This window comes from Vanellus vanellus, assembly GCF_965231255.1.
Source record: "Vanellus vanellus genome assembly, chromosome: 1".
Taxonomy (NCBI): domain Eukaryota; kingdom Metazoa; phylum Chordata; class Aves; order Charadriiformes; family Charadriidae; genus Vanellus; species Vanellus vanellus.
This window is the reverse complement of record NC_138905.1, coordinates 22,514,698-22,539,014: the sequence shown is the minus strand read 5'-3', so window position 1 is coordinate 22,539,014 and position 24,317 is coordinate 22,514,698. Positions and strand designations below refer to the sequence as shown.

General features: G+C 37.5%; 1 protein-coding gene across 1 annotated transcript in view; it reads left to right on the top strand.

The window, feature by feature from the left end:
• Positions 1–21,878, top strand: part of IL17REL (interleukin 17 receptor E like) — a gene marked incomplete at both ends in the record, with an annotated part of 50,364 nt that extends 28,486 nt beyond the window's left edge. Inside the window, 14 exons of the mRNA XM_082493028.1 lie at positions 624–733; positions 2,168–2,282; positions 3,905–3,949; positions 4,835–4,974; positions 5,137–5,208; positions 7,490–7,544; positions 10,913–11,076; positions 13,398–13,445; positions 14,084–14,141; positions 14,480–14,625; positions 17,224–17,283; positions 18,323–18,380; positions 20,815–20,869; positions 21,851–21,878. Coding sequence (XP_082349154.1) covers positions 624–733; positions 2,168–2,282; positions 3,905–3,949; positions 4,835–4,974; positions 5,137–5,208; positions 7,490–7,544; positions 10,913–11,076; positions 13,398–13,445; positions 14,084–14,141; positions 14,480–14,625; positions 17,224–17,283; positions 18,323–18,380; positions 20,815–20,869; positions 21,851–21,878 — 1,154 coding nt within the window. The remainder of the gene's footprint in view (positions 1–623; positions 734–2,167; positions 2,283–3,904; positions 3,950–4,834; positions 4,975–5,136; positions 5,209–7,489; positions 7,545–10,912; positions 11,077–13,397; positions 13,446–14,083; positions 14,142–14,479; positions 14,626–17,223; positions 17,284–18,322; positions 18,381–20,814; positions 20,870–21,850) is intronic.
• Positions 21,879–24,317: the final 2,439 nt, after the last annotated feature.

Genomic DNA, 24,317 nt, shown 5'->3' with positions numbered 1-24,317 from the left:
CTGCAATCCAGGATAAAGCCCTGGCCCTTCTCAAGGGAATGAGAACTAAGATAATGAATTAAAGACAACTGAATTTTTACTTTTAACATAATACACTTGTCCTCTATTGGCGCCCCAAGCGGACTGCTGCCCTTGTCTTTCTTGCTCTGACACGCGTCCATGCACACACACACAAATTCTGTCTGCCCTGGTAACTCAGACATGAGTGACTGCCCCAACAGAAGGAGAAAGAGTTTATGTGTCTGAAGTTACAATTCTGCACTAAAATAAAATGAAAGCACTCAAACATGGTCTATTTTTACGAACACCTTGCCATTCATGTGCTTAGTGTGTTACCATTTAGTTATTTCCTGGTGTGCTTCACTCAAAGTTAATAGGTTTATTTTTAATATTTGCATAATAATTTGCATAATTAAAGCTTGAATTTATAGCAATCTATATTAAATCCTTGCTCCTACCCCCATGTGTGTGTTATATATAATGCCCCTTTTTTAACAGAGAGAAAATACATGTGCCTTCCACTTAGAAGGAAAGCTTATGATATGGTATATTTTAATTTATTTTTTGCTTTTCTTAAAGATGCTCAAATTGTATTTTGGAAATCTATTCCTAACTCATTTCAGAAAACATCCGTGGGCTGGAAATATGTTCCCTTTCACTGGATACACAGCAATCTCAGTGCACAAATGTGAGATTTGCTAGGAAAAAAAGCAAGATGCTTAATGGAAAGAAGGTAGACTCCTTTTTGGTTGTTTTGTTCATTTAAATGTTTATGAGCCTTGGGAAAAAAATATATTTTGTATCTTTTATTTTCTTCTTTTACTGACTTTGTGGAAAAATGCAATGAAATGTTTGCTTCAGCATTGTCAAATGAAACTCCATAACAAAATGCCCTTTTAAAACCTAATGTGTAAATTAAATTCTGCATCATTTTTGTACTTCTTCCACCTACCTTTTTGCGAGAGAAGGTGCCTCTGCAAAGCCTAATTTTCATATCAGTCTTGCTAGCTTTCTTTTTGTGCCCACCACATTGTGGGGAAGCTTTTGTAACTCCAACTGCTAGGAAGCAGAATGCCACAGGGATTTTAAGTGGATACATATGATTTACTTAAGTCCAACCATGTCAGTGGAATTCGCACATACACAAGACAGCCAAGTGCCTAAGCACTTGTGCACATCTGCCCTAAATTCATGGTAATAATTGCAACAGCAGAGTACAATTTTTTACTAAAAAAATTTTACTAAAATTTTACTAAAAAAAAACTAAACTCAGAAGTCTTTGTTATTAAAATTTGCAACTGGGAGAAAAAGAAAAAAACCCTCCTTGACCAACTGTTTAAAAGAGATGAATTTTTGCTTTCAGTTACTGGTGGATAACTGTTATTAATTCCACACAAAAAATGTGTTACTTCATGTGCTCTGTACATGTGATATTGATTGCACATGTGAAACAAAGTTCTTCTCCCAAACTGCTATTGCAGTTTACGCTCTGTATCACTTGATGCTCAGATGACCCTATAGGCAATGCAGGGCCAGCGATGAACAACTGTTAGCTTTTAGGGTAAGGTAAGTTTATAGGCAAGACTCAACAAACTTATTTAATGAAATTGTCTTTGTTTCACTTTAATTTAATAGTTACTGCTATCAGTGAGGGAATGACCTGCTATAACAGGACCTCAACTTTTATCTCCTAAATTACTTTCTCACAAACTGTTTCTGGAATTAATAAATTTGCTGAAGTTGCCATTATATGTTTAAACAGACTTTTTTTTTTACTATTCTGCAAGTGTCTGTGCTTTTAAAAATGCCTACAAACTGAGACTTTTGGTAGTATGAAGGACCTTTTTGCTTTTGAAGTTCAATAAGCATCGGGTACCTGTATTTCTATGCTCTTAGGATTATTTGATAGCTTGTAGGTATTTGGATTTCTGGAAGTGAAGAAGATGGAAGCATCCTGGAATATAAGCAATGATACTCTTTGAAATCCTTTTATTAAGTGGTATCTGCTTCTTTTACATTCTTAACAATACGATATCTGAGACCGCTTAATGCTCCTTGTAAATATAAATAAATCTGAACCGAGAATATTGTTTAACTCTGATAACCAGTGGTCTTCATGTGTTCTGGAAGTCATGCGCAAACTTTATTTTATAAATGTTTTAAACAGGTGCAAGTACAATTCAATTGCATTGAAGTCAATGTAGCACAACACATCTATGTGACCATGAAAACAGTACCAAATTACTGTGAAGTCAAGCTGAGTCAGGAATACTATGTTGAAGGTAGGAAAACATCTTAAACCAGATGTTTTTCACGAAACATCTTTTCAAAGAAAGAAACCAAACCAAACTGTAAAACCCCAAATGCAAAGCCAAATCATGTTCTGGGATACACTGATCTAACTGATGGTAGGTCGTGCATGCCAGGACCAGTCTTATTCTACATTTCAATGATTTATTTTGTGCGTATGTCTGACTTGCTATAAAAAAACCCCAGAAAACAGAGTTTATATCTAAAAGTACATGCAAAACTGAGCTACACTATGCATTTGTGCTAATTGGCCTTCTCGTGATTGGCACGTGCTCTTTCTCTGCCTGCAGGTTCAGTCCCATGTGCTCTCTGTGCATAAGACTGAGCCTCTGCTTCTCTTCATAGTTGGGCCACAGGTGGTTTCAGAGATCGTGGAAAGCTTAATGAGAAAGTGTAAAGAAATTTCTTTTTGCTTTCAATAGCTAGCTGTTCTATCGCCTGTTTCATGTACCTGGATAAGATAAGGTGGCATTTTTCCATGTTTTCGGGGTAAAGTGCCTACCATATGCTTATAAAAATAGGTTCAGCACTGATGTCCAGCCAAGACACAGTGTGGCTGGTGGTTACAAGTGCACCAAATGGTGGTGCAAAAGATGAAATATGACCCCTGGTTTGGTCGGGTGCCCAGGCTTCCTCTGCCTTCCCATCTCCAGAGCCTGTGGGTGGGCGGCTCTCGCCCTCGGTACAGTATCATCCCTTGCACACAGCATCAGACACGTTGTGGCTGTGTCACGCTTTCATGGAAGTAAAGCCTTTTTGTATTTAAAAAGCCTTTCATCTTCTTGATAAGTCCCGATTCACTACTGAAGTAGATATGTACTTTGTGAATAAAGAGGGGGGAAAATAAGGTTTTATAAAGTCCAGTTTTAAGATACTTCGCAAGGGCGAGTAAACAAATGAATATAGGAAATATTTCTCTGGGGAAAAGAACTGTGTGGGGAAATGAGAGAGAAGTGCGCTCTAATACTGAGTTCAGCAAGGACTGGTGAAAACAGTAGGCAGCATGTTATGAACTGATTTAGTGTTCTTATATCAAGATTTAAGTTTTGAAGATACAAATATTAGATATTAGTTCTGAAAGTGTCGTCTGGCCTCTAATTCTGGTAAGCTCCCTGGAAGCTAAATAGGGTATTTCTTTGCAATCCTAGAGCGGAGTCAGAATAGCAAAAGTACACAGTTGTTTGTAACAGAGGAACAAGCCTGGTAAACAACAGGAGTAGCTTTCAAGGAAAGAATAACTTAAATCATTATTATTTTTATTGTTATTACTATTACTTAAATTTTTGTTAGGTACTAGGTAAAGAAGTGCAATGTTATATCCTAGATTGCCACCTTAAACTGCTGATGAGGTTTTCCAGTAGAAACTCCACACTAGTGAGAGAGCTCCTTAAGGCAAGTTGTGATATAATCTCTGTGTGTGGTAAGGGTACTTTTCTTTCTTGCTGTTTATCTAGAAGTGGATGCAAATCTGCCTTTAAAAAGGGGTATAAGACATAGGTTTCCTGTTGGGAAGCTGTTGGATAATTTGGCAGTTTATTTACACATTTATGTAGATAAAGCAGCACTGAAGAAAACTGCGATTTCTATTTTGCAGATTGCAGAAACAGTGATGTGGGAAAACATATTCCAGCTTGTTCGGGTGAGCTGATCCTCTATATAACTTAAAGGTCTGAGATATTTGTGGTGACCTGTACAATGATATGTTTTCATAGCTGAATAAGCAGGAAAAAAAAAGATGATTCACAACTACCACTACTTATAATTACCATGTAGTTGACAGGTAATGTCCTGGAAAATGTGTTTCTTTGTATTGACTTGTAAATGCTAGATAGCAGATAAAGATATTGACAACCTGCTATGCAGGTTGCAGTAGACAACTTCTGCAAATAAGTTTGTGTCCTTTTCATACACTTCGGATTGCTGGTTTTATATTTTGTCTATAGCCAGACCTCATAAATAGATTGAAATTAATTTGCCAAACTGCTATCCTGATTTTGGCGTACAGAAATAATGAATAAAATGAAAATGAATAAAATGAATATAAAATAATAAATATATAAAAAATTAAAACATACCGCCACATATTGCATTTGTCTAACATAGTTGCCCATATTCTCTATGTAATGAAATAGCAACCTTGCGACAATCCGCTTTTGTAGTAGTATTAGTGTGTATATTTCAAGTATTTGTACATGAACTACATAAGATTTCAAGTACTAAGGTTGAGGTACAATACGTAGATGTCCTGGCCTCTCAGTACTGCCCATGATAATTTAAAACTGAAGAATATTGAAATTTATTCTCATGAAAATTATTATGTATCATAAAATAAGAATACCTTTAAGAATTTCAGGATATAAAAATAATCCATACATTCTAGGTAAGAATCTGTAGATGTTGAATTTTATCTTCATCAAGTTATGAAATACATTCTGTACCTTTTATAAAGAAATAACAAAATCAGAAATAATAAACTAATAAAGAAAGAGATGTGATAATTTCATGCTTGAATTTTCTTTTACAGCCGGAAAGTTTAATTATAATGTAGACAGGGCAAGGAAAATTATATCAGTGAATGTATCCAACTTTCTTCGAGATCAAGATTATTATGTTCGCCTGTGCCACAAATGGTTTACCTGTGAAGATGTAGGGGCATTTGCTGTGGTGAGTTAAACTTCAAAGCAGTTTGTTGAACTGGTGGAGGGGGACTTGTAGCTTGAAATGCTGACTGAGGACATAGTTATAGGAAATGCCCTTCTATGTCTTTATTAGCTTTATTAAAAGTCATTTATTGTCCTGGATTCATGACCATATTTTTCATTTCAGATAAAAGGCAAGGAATCTTTGAAATCAGTTTCTCTGAAATATTCTCAGCTCCTCCCTTGTCTCTGCATTGAGGTAATACAGTCTGGAATTGGGTATATACCTGTGTTTCCGATTAAAGAAAGTTTATCTGGGATTTGGGCTAGGAAAGGAGGAAAAATCTGTAGAAAAAGGCTCGAGACCTACGTTTTTGACTAAGGCTTGTCTGACCTTATGATTATGTAAACGCAGAAGAGATTTTTTAGGAAACACTAATTAAAACATGGAGATAAGAAAATGGGATGCAATTTACGTTAATTTATGGGAAGTATTGTGTAAGATTAATTTGACTGATTTTTTTATAAGCAATGAAAAGACAGAAAATTTAATCTGACTGCATTGCAGCACAGACTTTGATATAGTATTGCATGAGAAACTAGTAGAGGAATTGAGGAAGCTGGGGGTGAGAACAAGGTTTGCATGGTAGATAACACGTAGCTGGAGGGCTAACTCAATTACTCCTGTTGAATGGGGCTGTGCTAGTAGGAAGGTCAGTTAAGGACCACACTTAGAGCAGTTCTTATAGAAATATTTTCATCAATGACATGGGGACAAAAGGTGGGAACATGTATTGTGGTTTTGTGCCGGTACAGGTGGTGGAGTGACTTGTGCCAAATCATCAGCCCCATGAGATTTGCTGATAATACAGTTGAGAGATGTAATCAAAATGGAAGGGGGTCAGAATAATTGGAAGAGACTAGAGATGTTCGTACATGAAATAACTAACGGAGGATGAAGTATAACGTATGACGTGCAAGTTCATGCACTTGGTCTCATAAAAAGAATTCTTGCTGTAAGATGTGAGTCCTCGTTTAGAAATAACAGTGGAGGAAAAAACATCTGGGTGTAGTAGTTCATTGCAGGATGATTAAACTAACGTGCTTACATGGTGCAAACGTGAACAAAGGTCTGGTGGGTTAGATTATTCCAAGTTAACAGGAAAGTATGGGCAAGGCCTTCTTTGCGCTACTGCAGGCAATTCTTGTATCCATATTCAAGAATTATTAATTCAAATGGAAAACGTACATAAAAATCTAGAATGGTTGAGGAATGGAAGGACTGTCTTATACAGGAGATTCAAAGAACATGTTTTCATTAGCCTGGTAAAACACATGCAATGAGAAAATATGCTTGTTGTCTAAATACATGTCGGAAGGGTCACTTAGAAAGAAAAAGGACAGATTTTTTAAACTAAAGCCATTCTTGCCACAAGAACGAAGGGGAATAAATTATTGCATGAATATTTTCAGGATAGCTATGATTTTTTTTTTCCTGATAATCTGAGAAGTGATATTTTGGAATATCTTTCATAAAAAGGAATAAAAGGTCACCAAACCAATTTAAAATGATCTCGGTAACATATAAAGATACTACATGACCTAGTTTCTCAGTGAATTTTGGGGTATGATTTACCTTACAGATTAAGATACCTAAATGTAGATGTCCAGATCACAGAATGGATAGATGTAGATATCTACATTTGAATTAGATGTGCAGACTCTTATAGTCAATGGAGATCTAGTTAATGCAGTCAGTTACTCAACTGACCAAATGTAGATGGCTATTTTGGGATGTGCTGGATAGCACTGTAGACTCCGCTGGCTGCATTGGCTAGATCTTATGGCTGTTGTAATAGTAAATTGGGCACTTTAGTCGCACTCTGATGTGTACATTGTAGGTACCTAAAATCACATACCTTAATATGTGAGTTGAACCACAAGGTCTTTTCCTTGCCTAGGGATTTCCTTGCCTAGGTATGAGGTCACTGGAAAGATATTATTCCTCTCAAGATATACATAGAGAATTCCACAATACGATTGCTGAGCAAACAGATGGGAACTGTGAGTAATAGTGAATCTAAATAATTAGGGTATAGTAACAGCCGTGCACATATACTTGCAGATTGGGCTGTGTTAGTCCTCAGATTTTAAGGATACATTCTTTACCAAAACTAAGGTCAGGAGATCTGATATTATGATTCTTGAATATCTTTTGATACCCCTAGAAAGTAATGACACTGTAAGAAACTTCATGAATATCTATCTGGAAGACTTTCTAAATGAAATTGCACTCAGGAGTAGTAGGAATGTAGTGCTAGAAGGGATCACCTTAGTTCATCAGCTCTAATCCCCCTAATGATGAACAATAAAATAGATATATAGTGCAAAACATCTTCAAAAAAAGCTACTTCCAAAGCTTTCTAATAAACATAGCGTCTTTATCTTTGGTGGAAAGGTTTTCTGTCACATTCTCTCTGAAAAGTTAAAAGCCAGCGTATCTGAGAATCTCAAGCTAATGGCCACTTTTTGGGTTGTAGGGTTGGCTGGCAATTCCAGATGCAAGGAGGATACAACTTTGCCCCTTTGAAAATGGCAAGTATTATGTGATTACTCTTTATATGAGTGATTTTCAGCAGCTCCAGTAGTATGTCACAATTTGAAATTCATCTAAGGTGAAAACCATACATTGCAAAACTTCAAGGAAATTGTCATATTGGTTTGTTATACTGTGGGTAGACGAAATAACCTAAACTACGACATTAACTTTCAGACCAAATTGTTCACCAAGGGTATGCCAATGTAAACACTAAGTAACCTTCTAGTCATTTCCCACATTTTCTTAAGTCACATGCAAACTGGCCAGAAGGAATAAAAACCACTGAGATCAACTTTGAAATGCTGATGTAAGAAGAGGGCTTCAAGGAGAGATTTGAAGACGGTGTCCGACACCCAACTTAAAGGAGGCAACAGGGAGTTGAAAAAAAAAGACAGTTAACTGTATATGGGAATTCCCATACTTAATGGGAAACTATTCACACAAAGTGTTCCAGCAAAGTCAGTTTGGTCTGAGATGACAGCTGAAAAAGAAGTTGTCATATTATATAAGTCTTTACTGAAAGTTTTACTGGGCAGATAGAAAAAAAAGTAGCCTGAAAAAGTGTTTTACTAAGTCCAACATAAGTAAAACAATATTTTTTCCTCAGACTATGCTAAGAAGCCCATTAAGAGATTTTAGTATTTGATTTAAGAAAAAAATACATGAAAGAGAATAAAAACACCTACACATAACAGCGCATCCAAACGCTATTAAACTGCATAGGCATTTACTGCAATCTTTTCACATTCTTGCAGGGCCAATGCATTTGTGTTAGAATGGAAGCAATTTCCTCTTTAGTTAGCTCAACCTTAATTTCTGATTTATTTTATTGTGGCAGAATATAGTGTTTGTAACATTACCATTCCTTTGTAGCAATGGAGTATAGTTTGACTAAATAAAAAGGGAATTTCTTTTTTCTCTATTTATGTAATAGAGAGTGCTTATAGGAATGCTCAAGCTCTGTAGCTATGTCTATGTCATGTAGTCAGATCTGGCTTTAAGGTGGTCAAAGCAAAGCCTGTTGGCCATCTGCAGTATGAAGTCCTAACCTCTGTTCTTAGCAGCTGTTCAGCCTGAGGCTGGGTCTCATGGAGCACAGGTTGTTTTCTTCCAAAATTTCTCCCACCTCTACCTGTTTCCTGTGCTTGAAATGGTGATGCTTTGCAAGTGCAGGAAACCGGGCTCGTGAATCCCATGACTCCTTCCTTCCTTCTGTATCCTGCTTCTTTTCCTTCCCCTCCTACTGCAGTCATTCTCCTCACTGATGCCATTGAATCAGGACTATGGGGATAGCTGAAGCATAGGTTACACAGCTTTAGGGAGTCAGAGGAAAAGCAGTATGTGCTTTGGCACACTGAAGCTCTTGAAGATTATTTTTGTCCATTTAGGAGGTTCCAATGGACAATTACAATTGAAAACTTAACTTATAGCTTTGACAAGGACATGAATATGGGAAATACCATTTTACAGCTATACTTTTCATTTACTTAACTATCCCCCTTGCAGGAATTTCAAGCAATTTTTCAGACTGTAGCACCCAGTTATTTAAGTATATAAGGAGTTCCAGCTTTTGAGCCACACTGTTTTCTTTTTAAATCTTTCTTTTTCCTAACTGACTGGTCTATTTGCTGGAATATCTAAAGTAGAGTGGTTCTTTTTTGGCTCATTTATTATCAATGTAATTAACAGTTGTGTATCAGAAAGAAGCTCCTATATATAATAACTCTTTTGGATTAATGTAACTAAGAAGAAAAAAAGGAAAAAAGAATGTCTATTGGTTACTAAACAATGTAATTGTATGAGACTGAAGATGAATAAGCATCTTATTATGATAGAAATAAGTAGATGCCACGCAGGAGTAAAACAGAAAGAAACTCAGGTAATAAGTCAATGAACAGGCCTGGAAACAAACCTGAGAAGTCTTAATTGTGGTGCTATTCTCTTAACTATTAGGATTACATTTACAGTATATCTACATCATTACAGACTCCTATAACATTCAAAACATAGCTGTGAAAACTGTTAGAACTGTTGGGACCCAGGAGTTTGCACTCAGGTTAAATATTCTCTGAACATTGGCTTTATAGTACATGTCCATTTATTAAAAACAGCGTTTTTTTCAAAGAATCAAAATTTCCCACATTTTTTTCAAAACAGAATAAAAATCTTCACTTCATAGAAAGTTTCAGTATTGGGACACAACGTTAAGACAGCACGAGGCTTGGCAGAATTAAAGGGTCTGGAAGGTTTCTATTTGAAAATATCAAAAGGTTTTATTTCAGAACATTTCTGTGAGAAGCAATACCAATAGGAGTTGTTGTTAAGCTTGATGGGAATTGAATTCGGATACCTGGTGTTTCCATTCTTTGATATTGACTGTGCTGCTTCACTTTGCTACATTTTCTAGTCATGGGTATTGTTTGTTCACTCCTCTTGAACGTCCAGCTGGCCATGTTTTCAAATTTTTGCTTCACAAATAGCTGCAGAAATATATTTTTCTCCTACTTCTGACTATTAGGCAAATGTAAAACTTTCCAAATTACTTCTTGAAGTAGGAACTGAAATATCAGTTTGAGTTTCATGCTAGAAATTCTCTTATCCCCGCGCAGCTAAATGGACAAGAAAGTCAGTACGAAGTGACTAATTTAACCAATCAAATAAATAAGACAGCTTTTATTTTATAGCAGTGCCTATTTAGGATATCCCCAAATACATGTTGACTAGCTCTGAAATTACAATGTGCACAGTATACATAGAAAGAAGATTTATATAAATGCCGTAGAAAAAATATTTCTTGTGAATTACTTGCACAGCTTTGTTTACTGTTGAGTTCTTGATATTCAGATAAAGGCTTGAATTTACTTCTCATATATACATCGTGCGCATGTAAGTCCTACACAAGACACAGAGTTTGAGTCTCCAATACCATGACCTCTAGTCACTAATGTATGGATTCATTCCCATTTAACATACACAGTTAACTGAAGGTCCTTGGTTAGGAATTTACTTGTGTTACACTCCCTCTGTGATTGATGGGCACAGAATGCACTTCCAGGATCCTGTGCAACCTACTTAAGAGCCGAGGCGTCATTCCCAGGTGATGCCTATCCATCACCGTAGTGGGAGATTGGTAAGACTAAGCTCTTGGGTTGAGTACCTCTGGTAAATGCCAACACTTTGGTGGGATGAATGCAAGTTTGACACTGTTACAATGTGAAACACTGCAGTACTGATTGGTGAAAATGATGAGGAAATGGAAAAACAGTCCTTTTTGGGTTTAAGCGCATGTATCAGTACCAGATTTATGAACAATTTTGATTCATTTTAAGACATCTTGAATAATATTTCCACTCTTTGTGCACAGATACGAAGGCGCTATGGGATAATATCGTTTACAACCCAGCGACACAAACCCTAGCTTGGGAGCCAGCCTGTCCTGTGCTTGTCGTGGTTAACCTGTGCAGGTTAACGAAGTCTAATGACTACTGTGAAGATATACAAAACTCTTCCAAAAATTCTCCTGAGAAAGTAAGAGCTATGCAGATTTATTCAAACTGTGAGATTGAAGGCCGTGACCAAAGGCATAATGTGAAAAAATAGACTTTGGAATAAGAGCAGTTGCAAATTCCTCTCTTCTTCTCTGATAGTTAAAACTATTCATAATCACAGTCTGTTCTTGTACGCTAACCACATGATATATTCAAAGAGCTCACTGACTCACTATTAAGAAATAAAAAGTGGAGATGACTGTGAAGCTAGTAATGTTTGCTAAATTCTTTGGGGTAAATAAGGTCTGCTTTTCATTTATAGCAAAGGCATGATTCATCTGCTCTGTTTTTGCTGTCTAAAAGATAGGTGTTTAAGTCTACGCTATTCCTGTCAGATTCCCTTTAAAGTAAGTGAGTGAAGCAGACACACTGAGAGGACAACTCTTCTCACCTGAAGACAGGCATATAAGAAATGTTCTCTCTGAAGATACCTCTCTCTTTTCACTGACTATCACATGAGTCTGTTGTGATTAGATCAGATTTGGATATTTAACATTTAGACATCTAAAATGTAAGTGAGGTGAAGCTAAATCTCGTACTGGAGACGTAGCAGTACTTTGGTAGGACACAATTATTTTGTACTCTATTAAGATCTCTTTGAAGTGCCTTTCTCAACCTGGTCCAATGTCTTGAAATTGTGGGTGTTGCAATGTCGGGTTCCTCAGCTCTTCCAGCACTGATGTTCTAAAGTTGAAAAGGGTTTTCATTGCATGTATCTTGAACCACTTAAGGCTTCAATCTGAAGTCTCAGGATGCTGAATGCACTGGATGTATGAGGTTGGTTAGAATTCTGGCTTTCATCTTGAAAAGTAGGTTTCAGGCTTTCCTGATTGTGGAGAGAAGCCAGTAAACTTGAGGTAAAAACTGAAAAGGCAAATAAAATCGAATACAAATTCATAGCTTTTGAAACTTTATGAGTATTATTCTGACAACACAATTGGGCTGACTCAAGACTGTTGAATGCTTTTTTGATTAGGAACTCCTGTCCAAGTGTTTAGCGATTGTTCAGATTCACCATTTTATGGGTTTCAACAAAGCTTTGATCTTGCAAAAACAAATATTTTCAAGTTTATACATGTGAGTGGTCCCTGTGGGATTCATCATCTGCTGACAACAAGCACAACTCATTGCTTGCAGGAAAGAAATAAGAAAAGAAATAAAAGAAACAAAAAAGAAAGAAAGAAGCCTAAAATGAGGCTTGGCTGGTAATGGTCCGATCTGTTGCCCAGAACACGGTCCAAGATTAGTTAATTATAAACTATGAATGTTTTCCTGTACTTATTAATATTCATGGACACAATGAATTTCCCCTCTTTTCTAATTTATCCTAAATGGGTTGATGTTGAATTTAGTCCATTTCTTGTACTTTAACCCTGAAGAACATCTCTATAGTGTGCTGGAGACTACTGCAGAGATTCCTCACATAGTGCCAGTTCTCCCAGTAAATCCACACAATGCCGCACACTCTAATACTATGCACATGTACTGACTTAGGTCCAATAGCTACATAACTCTTCTCTCTAATTAGGGTGGGGCTTTCTCTGTCGATGGCAGTGCTGTCTCCATATATGAGTGGACTCTTACAGAACTATCTTCTGTGACTCTGTTGTAGACATACCCGAAGACACCCGTTATGTTCTTCTCCAAAAAGTTACAGGAAAGACGTGCTACTTTGGTCACGATGCCATGTGTTGTGTGTAGGGTCCATTGTGCTCAGTCAATTGAGCAATGGTGTTTATTTAAGTAAGATCACTTACATGTGTAGCAATTGTTTACATAAGAAAAGGCTTTTTAATGTGATTTCCTTGGCGGGTAAGCAGTTAATTAAGAACGCAACTTTTTGTAGGTCACTTAAGTGAACGTCTAAAATTCAGTCTATGTTTAAGTCTTTTCTGGAATAGGGATACAGAAAATGGAAAAATCTCTGAACTGAAGGTGGAAAAAAGTTTTTGGGTGTATGTTTAAATGTTGTTCTGAGTCGTTGATGAATGGTAATAAGGGACTGAAACAAAATGACTGTGTAATCAGAATTTTGCACACAACCCACCATAGAATCAATTAATTTAGCTCTAATGGGTCAGACTGACTATAAAAAATGTGACATGTTACAGATAAAAAGAAGCATATTATTCAGTTATCCGAAGTAGCAGTTGTTTCTATTCTTACTATTTTATGTTATTAACTTGCTAGGATGGAATAAATGAGTTCCTTCCTCAGTAATCAAACCACGAAAATTTTGGGTAATTGACTTTGTGAAACTAGTTAATGAAACTAGCTGATACTGAGTGCTCTCTTTTCAAGCAGGTTAAATATTCTCGTGTGGACACTCACCCAAGACTTTGCATGAAGGTAAAGGGATTTCTTTGTAAAACAACTATTAACTGCCCCCTCTCTGTCAGCAATAACGTTGTTGCTGACGTTCTTTAGGAGCGATATTGTTTTTCATAGCTCTGATGAATGGGAAGTAAGAATGAAGGAAATGTGAAAGATTAGATTAAAAGGAGGTTCTTTGGAAGTGCCGCAGCAGCATAGATAGGACAGGTCAGATTGCACCATCTGTTTGCTTAAGAAAAGCAGGGAAAAATCATTTAAAGTCAATGCAAACTCTGAAGCATGCACTAAAGAGCGTATAAAATTTTACATATTAAATATTCGGTAATAAAAGTGGTCAATACACTACATTTACTGAAGTGCCTTTTATTGTTCTAGTTGAGAAAAAATGCCACTAAAGGTTAATATAAGCATATTATTGTTTTATTTTAGATTACTTTTAAGTCAGTAGAATTAAATGTTTCTGTAAAATAAATATGTGCATAAATATCTGAAGAATTGGGGGACCTAATTTAAATCAAGGGATACCATAGACCAGGAAAGCTGTGAATTCACCTCTGCAACTTTCTGGAATGCACTGGTCATCTCTAGTTGAATCTGTAGCCACAGATTGAAACTGAAAAATCAGTTTTCCTAACAGATTTCTCTGCTTTCAGTTTACAACCAAGCAAGGCTCTTGGGTTAAATGTCCATTTGCTCATGGTGAATTTCCAGGTAATATATTTTTTTAATCACCTAATATTAAATTGGGAAAAATATTTAAATCAGTCACTAGATATTAGTCTTCTCCAGTAAGGAAGTGAGATGTGTTCACATCACCGTAGCTTGTAAATTATGGCAAACAGATTTGTCAGCTTGCTACTTCTGTGTTTCTGCAGTAGATCAAGCATTTATCAGTAGAAAAAGTAACTTGTGGGAACCAAAAGAATTACTTGCATATCATTTGATGCGACTTAACTAAAAAAAAAAGGCATTTATTTTAAATATAACAATTTAGAATATAATATTTGGTCCTTGTAAATCTAAAAGTAAGTCTTTTCCCCTAATATCAGCTTGGAAAATGAGAACTGCTGCAGTTGCAGAACAAATTCAAGTTTTCTTCACATCCCAAACCAAGGCACAGTTCTCAGTGCTTGTGTGTAACAGGACGCAGCTGGCCTCATGTGAATCTGTTGGGATGCACCATTCAGTCTCTGTGGTTTGTATACATTATTTTTTAAACATTGTAAGACTTTTAAACATATCTAACTGCATTCATTTATTATTCCATTTATTGCTCTGCAGCTTGAAAGCATTAATAAACCCATGCATGTACATATTGGAACAATTACTGGAACATTTTTAAAGTATATAGTTCTAATTCTGATCTCACACTGAAGCAAGAACTAAATAAGGATCCTGAAGGCAAGTGAGTCACATCAAAGGAAGTGACTATTGAGTGGGACCTTAATATTCTTTTAACATCATTTTTGCGGTGTAGTATTTCTATTATGTATATAGCAAATGTTAGTGTTTCATGTATGGGTCACTGGTACAGCTGACCTGGCAAATCTCACATAATGAAATGCAAGACTTCAGGCATAAATCTATGATGATCTTGAGCCACTATAAATCTCACACCTGCCAAAACAAACTCAGCACACAAAAAAAGGTAAGTTTTCAGCCAAATTAGCTTTTTGAGCTGGTTGACTATGTGACTACCCAACTGCTTCTTCCAGCAAAGTAGGGGAGAGAGGGAAAAGATTATGGGAGGCTGAGATTTCTGTTTCAGGCAGCAGCTTATCAGGAAATGGGAGCCTCATTCCTATTTTGCAACTAAGCCTGTATCTCATACATTTTCAGCGCAGCACTGTGGCTTGCTCTTGCCCTTCTACCCTGCCTACCAGAGTTACCTTGTTGGCCTGACCTGTGATCTACTGAGAGGTACATCTGGAAAGTGGGGCCAAAGAGCAGAGGAGTGGCCATATAGCATTATTTTTGAAATAGGAGAATATGAGCAGGATAGGTCCTTGGAGCTACTAGGACCACCATGCTGAAAGCCATCCTACTGGTTCAGCAGCCAGCTCTTCCGTAATCTTATGCCCACCTCTAAATGTGTGCTCCAGCTTTCTGCTCCACTGAGCAGGTATATGAGATGTCATATCATGGATTTTGAGAAAGCTAAAAGAAAACCCGATACTGTGATTTCTACTGTTATTCCTGACTGTGCCCATTGATTTCATTCCGCTGTAGGGGTATGTGCTTTAGAAGACACAAGTGTGCTGTAGCTCCTACAGCTGTCCTCTTTTGAGGATATATTCCAGCTATACTTCTTTCTTTGCCACTGTATGCAGGTACCTGCTGCAACTGTGACTTTTTCAAGGTGCTTTCAGTGTGCAGGGTACACATACCAGGCATTGGCTGACAAGCAGGCACCTATGAATAAGGACTTCTGAAACTCAAAGAGGTGGACACTGAAAGCTGAATTTATTTTCTAATGAATCATTTTATGTCTTTATTACATCTCTGGTGCTGAATGTAACAGAGCAGCTGTTAAAAACAGAGTTTCCCAACTTGGCTTTGCTGCTCAAGCTGAGGACATGCTTAAGTGGAACATGATAACTGCTCCTGTAGGAGATCCCAGAGCTGAATAATCACAGGGAAAGGCCAGGGAAAAAAATAGCCCTCCTAATCAACACAGATTACAGAGGGCATTGGTGGTGCTATCAAGAGTCTGTCGTAATGGGGCAAGATGTCTGGGGAAATACTGTATTACTGGCAGAGATGGAGATCTGTACAGTAGAAGTGTTGTCAAACACTATGTTCAGTGAACACTTAGAGTGGCACTTCCCTTCAACCGTCTTATTTCCTATGAAATCTGTAGAGTTTAGACTTTCTGGTTTTAAAGTTTTCCTGTGTGAATTGCTGAGTGAGAAGGGTAATGGCGGAGCACCAATAAATCACAGTGAGGTATTGAAGTGTGTGTTTCATGAAGGGCACTGATGCATTTAAAAATGCTGTTTTCTTCCCTCCGGTACAAAGCTGTTATGTCCTCTGCTACTGTGACAGAATGGGGGCCCACATAAATTACATACAGTTCCTGTCTCAACTCCATGAGCAATATACACAAAGTTTTCACTTTGACTTAGCTCTGTGTTCCCAGAAACCGATGTTCATTCTCTACCTAGTAATCCCTGTTCACTTGTGCCTGAAAAAGAACACATTCACCTAATTTGCCCCAAGTTATTTTAGGATTTTGCCACACTAGAGAGAGCAGCGTAGGATTTGTTGCTATTAGTGGGGTAACTAACATTATTTTGAGGACAAACCATAAACAATCAGAAGTTAAGTGTCAGAACAGTCATTTAGGACAATTTTACCCTAAGGCTGAACTTGTTCTCAGCATACAATGTGATGGGAAATCCAGAACAACTGTAATAAAAGGGTCATTCCTTCAACTCATGTACACCAGGGAAAAGAAGTGAAGATGCTCATTGGCTAACGTGGGAGCAGCCACGTCAGGGAGGGCATACTGCCTTTTGATGCTTCATAAAATGCAGGAACATTAGCCCTCTTCCAGTGCTGCCCAAATTGTGCTTGGCAAAACTACAGCAGCTGCTTATGGTCATTGATATGTGGGGATTTCTGTGAAAATAAATAGCCTTCCATAATGAATATACACTTCATTAATTTTCTGACACAGTAGGATGTGTAGCATTATTGGCAAACAAACCAAAGAGCTGGAGAGACACAATACATTTTCATTGTTCCAGGGTATGGGAAATAATAGTTTTCTTTTTTTTTTTCTTTTCATTAGGGAGATTCTGTATCAATCACTATGTCACGGGAAATGTGTGGGTCAACAATTTGCATTAAGGTATGTGTCTTGATCTCTGTACAAAATAAACAAATCATCATCCCAGGAAAAAAAAAAAAAAAAGAGAACCAGCAGGCACTCTCACTGCTTTCTCCTCCCAGCCAAATCTGATTACTGTGTGAACAGAGTTGGCAAAGAGCATTATTTATAGCTTGATGTGCTGCCACCACCTCTTGTTGAGATGACATTAATTAACAGGGAAGTTGCTCTCCATGATCTTGCTCCTTTGTCAGTAGCAGATAAAGGGATATCATCAGGAAATTGTTAATCCTGTCTTTAAATGTTCCTTTGTAATAAAAAGTTCCAAGGTATCAAAAGATCCAAGTAAATCACAGATGAATTTTTCAAAAATTGACATTGGCTGGAAAAGGTCAGGCATATGGCAAGTGGCACAGTAAGGGCATAGTACGCGAGAATTAGCACTCCTGAAAGCAGAGCCGAGAAAATGATTTCTGACATTTTTGCACACTATTTCCGTAGCTGAACTTTATTAAGACATCATTAATAGGAAATGAGCATGAAGCTGATAGGTTTATTCCTCTCTGGAGTTAATGTTCTCAGCAGAGACCGGGCCAAGAGAGGCTGACAGCCGAAGCTGTGAGGCTCCAGCAGCTGCCCTGGAAGGCCCTTGTTAGCTTCACTTTCTGCTGCTAGGAAGAAAGGGGCAAGATGAAAGTGAGATTGGCAAGAGCCTTCTGGGTAATGAGAGTTATTCTTCTTTCCCTAATGAAAAGTCAGATTTGGTGGTGAAATGGATGTTTTCCTGCATAAATCATTTCTTTTGTAAGTAAGACATTATCTGTCACAATACAGTTCTCCCCCCCCTAATACCTGATTAGCTTTATCATTTAGAAACCTAAAAGTGATTGCAACTCACTAAGTATACACTAGACCAGCAGTCTCCATATGCATTTATTTAAAAACAGATTAAATTTGCAGTCACTTGAGTTAACAATAAAGCAATTTCATTTTGTCAACACAAATGTTTAGTAACAGTTCTGCTGAAAGGGGAATAAGCCTCAATTCTCTCTTTTAACAGGGCTGGAGGACAGATGTAGATTATTCAGTTCCACTGCAGATCTGTGATGTCTACTGCGGTAAGTATGAATGATAACAAAATAATTAGATCTTGACTGTATAGAGGAGAGCATCTCAGGTGAAGTGTGTTTTCATTGGGAAACGGAGCTGGGATTCACCTGACTGAATGGAGATGTCTGCACGTGAGCTAGACATGCGCAGCTTCCTTTATAGACAACGGACTCACATACCTCGACTAGCTTTTAATTAACTTCTGCAAGGGCAACTTGTGCAGCTGGCTGATTGCTCTGTTACCTGGGTGAATTTTCCATCCTGTGCCAAGTTCTGCATGCCACACCTCTATTTACCTTGCTGTCGGTATATGAGGTAACTAGTTAAAAACAATCCTTGGCAAGTAGGCACACGGTGCTGTTGTTGTAGTCATTGCAGCACAGCCCTACTGCTACTTCATCACCGCTGCAAACGGGACAGTAGTACTTCCCTCCACTGCACAAGTATGGGGCGGGTATTATTATGATTTGAGCTACACTCAGATACGCTCACGGAGTCAGAATATTCCGAAATCTCCATGCCCTGAGAGTAAGGTGTTGTAGAAGTTAGTGAGTTCAGAGTGAACTAAGGCTGTGGGGTTTATGGTGAAGAGCGCAGGAGTGGATTGACTAGTTTAGAATGAAAAAGTCTAAAAGGAGTCAAGCTGAGAGAAGGCTCAATCTGAGCATTGCCAAAAACACCTCCCCAAACCCACCCAAACAAACAACCTGCCTTCCCAGTTCATTGTAAACATGATGATTCATATGACAGATTTTCTCTGTTGTCTAAAAATATAGTTAACTATAGCTTCAGATTTGAAAGCTTGGTACTGAAAAGGAGGGGTCTTGAATTTGTGGTCTAAATGTAGTTCTCTGTGCAAGCACTTGCATAATCCTCGTTCAGGTTTCTTTTCCACTTAAAGACTTGTGACAAGCCCACTCAAGGTGAATCAATTAAATAGTCAGAGTGTTGTGATTCACACAGTCTAGATGCATTTTCCTTATTCATATTTTCCTTTTAACAAATGTGAATGGTATGACAAAAACATGTAAAATAATGAAAGCCTCTAGAGATGGCAGTCTGGGAACTTCCCTCTGCCTTGTAGTAGGAGAGAATGGCTCTCTGTATTCAATGAAAATGGTGGAACACTGAAAACTAAGTAAAGAACAGCAATTGATTTAAATGTGGAATGTTTTGTCACAAGGTTTTGTTCTGATCAAGAATTTGTGGAGATTCAGAAAAAAAATCTGTATGCCTATCAAGAATATCAGAACTGCAATACACGATTGCTGTGTTTGTTACATTTAAGACATTAACCTCGTGCTCCATGGATTCTGCCATACTTTATATTTTTGGGATAATGCCGTCTGCGTTAGCGGGCGGATAATTGCATCTCTGCCAGCTGACCAGGAGGCGCTTCCCAAAACCTCCCTCTGAGGCAGATGGTACAGGTCAGTGTCAGAGATGGGACACTGAATTAGGTGGGTTCAACTCACTACTGTAATTCCTGTGTTCTTAATGACTCGTCAGGAGCCATCAACTGCTTATCATCTGAAAGATCTTTAATGTAACAGTAATAGTATTACTACTAAGGACTTTCGTATTCTTAAATGCTTGTTTTCTATAACAAAGACATTTTCTCAAGCACCAGCTTTTCAAAATCAGATGATGAAAGTTTCTTAAAGACAATGTCACCGAGGATGATAATTCTTACACTGGGATGCTATTGTGTTTGAACCTAAGATGTTGAGAAAAACAATCCACATAAAGGTGAAGGAAATATAAAACCTAAGATATATTTCCATAATTTGTGACAATTTGGATTATAACAAATGTCAAAGTAAATGAGAAACGATCTTATAATGCCATAGTGAAAACAGTGAAAATATTTGCTGCATATGTCTTTGTAAAATAGAAATTTAGATTATTAAGTATCACTGTTAAAGATACCAAGCAGCAAAAGAGCTATGATATTATTAACATGTGTTTTGTTACTCAAAACCAAGATTCCAGTGAAGACAGTATCTATTATAAAAAAGTCAGTGTAGCTAACCATCATGAAGGCTATTCTCTTTCCATATACAAGAAGAGATTTCTGGCATGTAGAATGCGTTATACTGCAATGTATTGCATTTTTCTATTAGTAGCTGTGCTTTGGAAATAGAATGGCATAGCCTTATTTGCTCTACAGAGGATGGAAATGGGAAAATCCTTTTTTTTTTTTTTCCATTTAATTGACTTAGAGACAAAACTTTGTGTTCTTTTTAAATTTTATTTTTCTTTTGGCTACTTCTCTGGATTCCATTTAATTTAGCCAAACATTTTGAGACATTATTTCCCCTATTAAAAAAGAAACTCATCTATTCTAAATGAAACAATAACTCAAATCAGTTAATTTGAGAATTAGTATGTGAATCATAATGAAAATACAATGGCAACCTGTATTTGCACTTGTTTCTTCAGGTTTTCGTGGTCAGACATACGGTGATGGAAACCCAGCAAAGTCCATGGCACACAGGTATCCATCCAATGTATAGTTTAAAACATCTTCGAGAGTTGATAGTTTTTAATCCTGAAACGTACCATTGGCCACTCTAAAGAACAGAAGCAACGTCTGAGTGAATTTTTCTCTAGCCAGCAGGAATATCAGGTTCCTATCTCTCCCCTTTCCTTGTCACCACTGAAAACATCACTTGCTCTTGGGCTCTCTCTCCTCTTGTTCTCTCTCTCTCGCACCACAGTGCAGTCCAGCATCAGAGGTACCTGCCTTGCTGCCAAAAAGAGAGACAAATGAGCAGTGGAAGTGAGAAGTTTGTAAAGTAACAAGACAACCTTCAAGAGCCCTGGAACAATCTCAGATTTGCTGAGTATGATGTTCACATCATTACCACCTGCCCCTGCTTTCTCCCTGACACTTGCAGGCAGATCAGTCCCCTCTGTGCTCTCACTCATTAGACGTGTCTGCTCAGCTGTTCCAGTGCTTCTTTTCATACCCACAGCCCTTTGCAAAACACCTATTCCTAGGCTGTAAACAAATCAGTAATTAATGCAGCTCATGGATGTATGATTTGGTAGACCCTGAGATCTTAAAAACGCTCTTCTTTTAAGGATACCCTTTCAGTGGCAACCTAGGGTAGTGGAAACAACCCAGAACTCCAGAGCAAGTAGAGGTGCTCTGAAAAGCCCTTGTTCAAAGATGGCAAAAAAAAGCAGCCTTGCAGAAGGTATGCGAGTCATTTGGTTGAGAAGGGGCTACCATCTTGGCTTTGAGGCAGTCTTTGGCTTTTCCCTTGTCAGAAGATACCATTCAGGAATAAAGAATCTTGGTTTTGTTCATTTGTTCATATGACTGCTGTTTGGATTGTGACAGTCAAGTCCGCAAGCTGTAGACAAATGGTTAGATTTGTTATTTAACTCCAACTATATATGAATGTAGTGGACTGTATTACACGTCAGACAAAAAAACCCAATCTTCTTTCCTCTTCTGTTTTTCCCCCAGAATGAAGAGTGTGCATTCCTTGCATTGAATTTAACAACGCATTTTCAAGGTCCTTAGTATCTTCTCAATGTCAAGTTGTATTTTGGGGTAACTTGCAAATCTTGTCCAACTGGTCATCTCTCATGTTAGTAGTTTCTGCTACTTACTGTGAGATTATTCTCATGAGTGAAGAATTTAGCAAGTTAATCCTATTCTAACATGTCCAAAAGAGGCTGGATTATGAGTCCTCATTTCCCAGTATTTCAAAACAAAAAATATCTTAGATCACTTTCTAAATTAATATTTTATATACAATATGCTATAAAGGAGTACTTTCATAGTACCATGTGTACCTATTCTTTCAGATTTTCTTGTTTGTAACCTTCATTTTTAAATCATAAGCAAAAGTTTTTGAGAAATGAAGAATGGAAGAAGTTTTCTCAGCTTTGTTACATTATCCTTATTTGCTATTTCCTTTGTTTTCTGTTGCCATTCTGGTGATCTCACCATGACAGACCATATTCCTTAAATATATCTAACAACTGCTTCCTGTGTTTGCATTTGTATTTGACTTGGAGATAGCTTTCCCATATGTCTGAGGAGGTACATGTCTTTGGTCTTTGGTTTGATAGCTATTTAAAACTGTCATGTGGAAATCCAGCCTAGAAGGAAACAGTTTAGTGGAAAGAATTGAAGTATTTTTTTTTCCATTATAACAGTATTTATACTCAATTGTTGAGAATAATATTACACACTGTACTGATTATCAAACATTTGGCCTTTATTTCACTGAATACTCTTGTCAAACATCCTTACTTCCTGTTGTGTAACAAGGAAATAAAGTCAACTAAAAGATGATTAATAGCAAACCCTGAAACCATGTGGAATTGCTCATGTGGGATCAGGAATATGGGTGGGGAGTGAGGGTCTGGAACAAGAAGCTGATCAATAAAAAAATATTTTTAATCGGAATGTGGTTTTTTTTGTTTCAATACTTTCAAAGAAATATTGTAAGAGACGTATCTGCTGTGTTGAAACACAAGGTTTTTGAGGCACCCTGAAAAGGATAAAGTCTGCTTGGGTCCTTTGATATCAAAGCTTCATTGTGTAGACCGCACATCCATTAGATATATCCCTATTCCAAGCAGTGCTACAGCTCCAAAAGCAGAGGCGGCAAGGCAGCTTTCCTAAAGAATTTAGTTACTTCTTTGGCTGTGAAGTAGAAGCACTGATCTATTCAGACATCTGTTCTTCCTTTAATACCCTCCAGACTGCAGCCGGAAACAAGACATTCAGCCATTCAACTGAGAGAGCATCATAACATTACTCTCTTCACTCCCCTCCAGTGGAAAAGTCTTTTCTGTAGGAGAGGTTGAATCGTACAGTGTGTTTTTTATTGCAGCAAAGTCTTAAAATCAACCTTTTGAATATATCATCAGATAAGATCCTGTTTCATCTGCACAGACACTAAATCTTCTGCAGTATATGTTCTGTTGTTGGCTGCAGCAATGGAAATACCAAAGCGAATGTGACCAGCCATGGCCCTGATCGCTTTGGTACCGCATTACAGGAAAGCTTGAATGGTGAACACAGCAGACGTCACTTAAATTAACTGCCTGAAAGTAAAGTGTTCATTCAAAGGTAGTAGTCTAGGCTCCCATGATGGCCACTGCAGAGAGACAGGTACTTCCCCAGCGTATTTCATTCTGCTTGGATAGAAAAAAAAATGGTTTTAGAGGGATCCTAGACACTAAACCTTAATGCTTACCTTTGAGACATTCCTGCTTACGGCAATGTTTGCAAATAAGCCTTAATAGTATTTTCATACCTTGGCTCAGGTCTGCCTGTTTGCAATGGTGTAGTGAGAAAATTGTTGGTAGCTTTTCTGATTGACTCCCAACCTGATCTTTGAGTCCTGTTTCCAATACACTACGTCAGGTCACCATTGTCTCTTCTGATTACAAAATTCCTGCTCCAGCTGAGACCAGCTCGTCCCACTCTCTCAAATAGTGACTGGACCACCCTATACATGTGATGCACTGGAAGGAGTTCCACTCAGGTGGTGCCTTTTCTAGAGAAGTTAGAGTTCTGCACTACTAAGCTACCAGGCACTGCTGACCTTGTGACATTACAGCTGTAAAAATAAAGTGTTGGCTTTTTTTTTTTTTTTTTTTTTTTTTTTTCCCTTTTTCACAAGGCATTTTAAACATTGGTAAGTCCATCCTGAAAGAAGGTATGAGAATTTTTCCCAACTCTAAAAGTATTCATTTCACTCTGCTGATGACTGAAATGTTTTCTTTTTCTTACCCAAACTATGAAATAGTTTTGCAATATTGACAAACACACAAGTAAACGTGCTGTAATAACAGTCAAATGTGAAAATCCCCTATGTGATTGCCTATAGGCTTGGCTAATTCTATAGAGCCTCCATTCTTTTGTTGAAGGAAACTCACATCTTGCTTATTATGGGCCCAGTCCAATCACCCTA